Source organism: Physella acuta, unplaced genomic scaffold, assembly GCF_028476545.2.
Source record: "Physella acuta isolate Inbredline_101_S28 unplaced genomic scaffold, ASM2847654v3 ptg000988l, whole genome shotgun sequence".
Lineage (NCBI taxonomy): Eukaryota > Metazoa > Mollusca > Gastropoda > Physidae > Physella > Physella acuta.
The window spans coordinates 346,907-348,848 of NW_026732505.1; the positions used below are offsets into that span (position 1 = coordinate 346,907).

General features: G+C 31.8%; 1 protein-coding gene across 1 annotated transcript; it reads right to left on the minus strand.

Moving 5' to 3' along the window:
• Positions 1-223: 223 nt before the first annotated feature.
• On the minus strand, positions 224-1,732 carry LOC131954287 (uncharacterized). Its single transcript, XM_059317867.1, has one exon. The coding sequence runs from the start codon at positions 1,730-1,732 to the stop codon at positions 569-571; it is 1,164 nt and encodes a 387-aa protein (XP_059173850.1). The 3' UTR covers positions 224-568.
• Positions 1,733-1,942: the final 210 nt, after the last annotated feature.

Here is a 1,942-nt window from a genome sequence, read left to right on the forward strand (position 1 = left end):
TTTATTCACAGTTAATATTGATAAATGAATACATTATATGCATCTGTTCTTAAATATAAGTATATTAAGAAATGCAAAAGAAATAAAAGTAGCTGATTCAACATCAATAATAATTTTATATTGGCATAATTTATAAATATATTGATTGCTTATGTGAGATACATGTCTGGATTAAGTATGAGAAGTTCTAATATATTTTGTAACTCATAAGGGCACACACTAACCTAGTGTAATATAATAAAACATATAAACAAAGTATCTTTAATACAATCATAGGATTTCATTTGAAAAATATGAAATATTTGTTAACAATCATTTAAAATGGCGATATTTGGCTATAAAATGTTGATTATTGTTTGGTTATATTTATGGAAAACAAAATATCCGTCAAATTTAAAACATTCAAATTATTTAAAGCTTAAAGTAAATATTAATTAAAATCAAACTTTACCCCAAAACCGCTACAAAGTAAGCATAGCTGTAGAAAAAAAAAGTCACTAAAATAAAACCCATCGGCATTCTACAATACAAAATGTAATCTCGTCGCACAAAACTTAAAGAATAGCATTCACTTGTTTTTAAACTTGTTTAGCAAGTTACCAACCATTTTGCAAACCCCCAAACATATCGATACTCCGCCAACACGTAAGGCAATTGCACCTATCGTTGATCCTAATCCTCCACTAGCAATAGTAAAAACGACACCTACTGCTAGTAATACACCGCTTGTTATTGAAGATGCAACAGGCACAGAAATAGCCGGATTTTTAAGTTTCTGCAACATTTCTATTATTGGTTTCAGCTGTTCTTTGATGGGTTTTCTCCAATCTATTTCTTCTATTTTATATTGAATGCTCTTTACTTTAATTTGAAGGTTTTCATCTTGTGAAATATTATCCATTTCATCTAACAACTGCTTGCCGAATTCTGTTAGTTCAATTACATCTTTTTCTGTCATTTTATTAGATTCCATATACTTGCAGATTTCCTGGGTTAAACTATCAATTTTACGCTGAAACTCAATCTTTAGCTCTGGTAACTTATGTTCTGATATTAATCGCTCTCGTTCCAATGCACATTGTTTAAATTTATCATTGGTGTAAGCGCCTTTTTTACCCAACTCAGCTGCAATGTTCAAGAGTTGTTCTACGGCGATTTCTTTCTTGTCTGCATACAGTTTTGAGTGACTGTTATAAAACAGGACAACTCTGTTACCACATTCTTTAAATAAATCTTGTATTGGACCAGTTTGTTGGTTACACCACGTTCCAAAATCATTTATCGTATCATCACTTTCGTCGCAACCTTCAGACTCCATGTCAAAGTTTTCTCCGTGAGTAAAAATAATGATTCCGTGATCTTTAATTATATTTACTCCAAAAATTTGCTTTATTTTAACTACCGTTTCTATGTCTTCTGTTGTGAATCTGTTCCCATACTTCAAAACCAACAACAACGCATGAATACCTTCTGGGCACACACTCATAATTCCAGGAATTTGAGTTTCGACGTTCAAAATTTCATTTTCCTCGTCAGGATCCATAAACCCAGGACTGTCAACAACTTTAATTTCTAGATTTCCACGAATTGAAAAACAAGGGGTGGCAAAAAATGTGCCTCGATTTTCTTTAAAAGCATCTCGCCCTAAAATAGAATTGGCGGTTGAACTTTTACCATTTCCAGTCTTACCAATCAAGGCAAGAGTAATGCTTAATTTGTTGGGTGCTTCCATGTTCAACTAAAAGAAAATTGTAAAAGAGATAAAAATATATTTAAGGAAAAGAAAGAAAAGCAAATGTATACATTTCTAAACGCTCAAATGGACATGTGACTTAGAGAAAGTCTTAGGTTACAAGTATCAGCAGCTATAGAATAATAAGTCATATCGCTTGTAGATTTCTAAGTTGATACGCTAACAATAGGCGTATCTACTAGATATGTC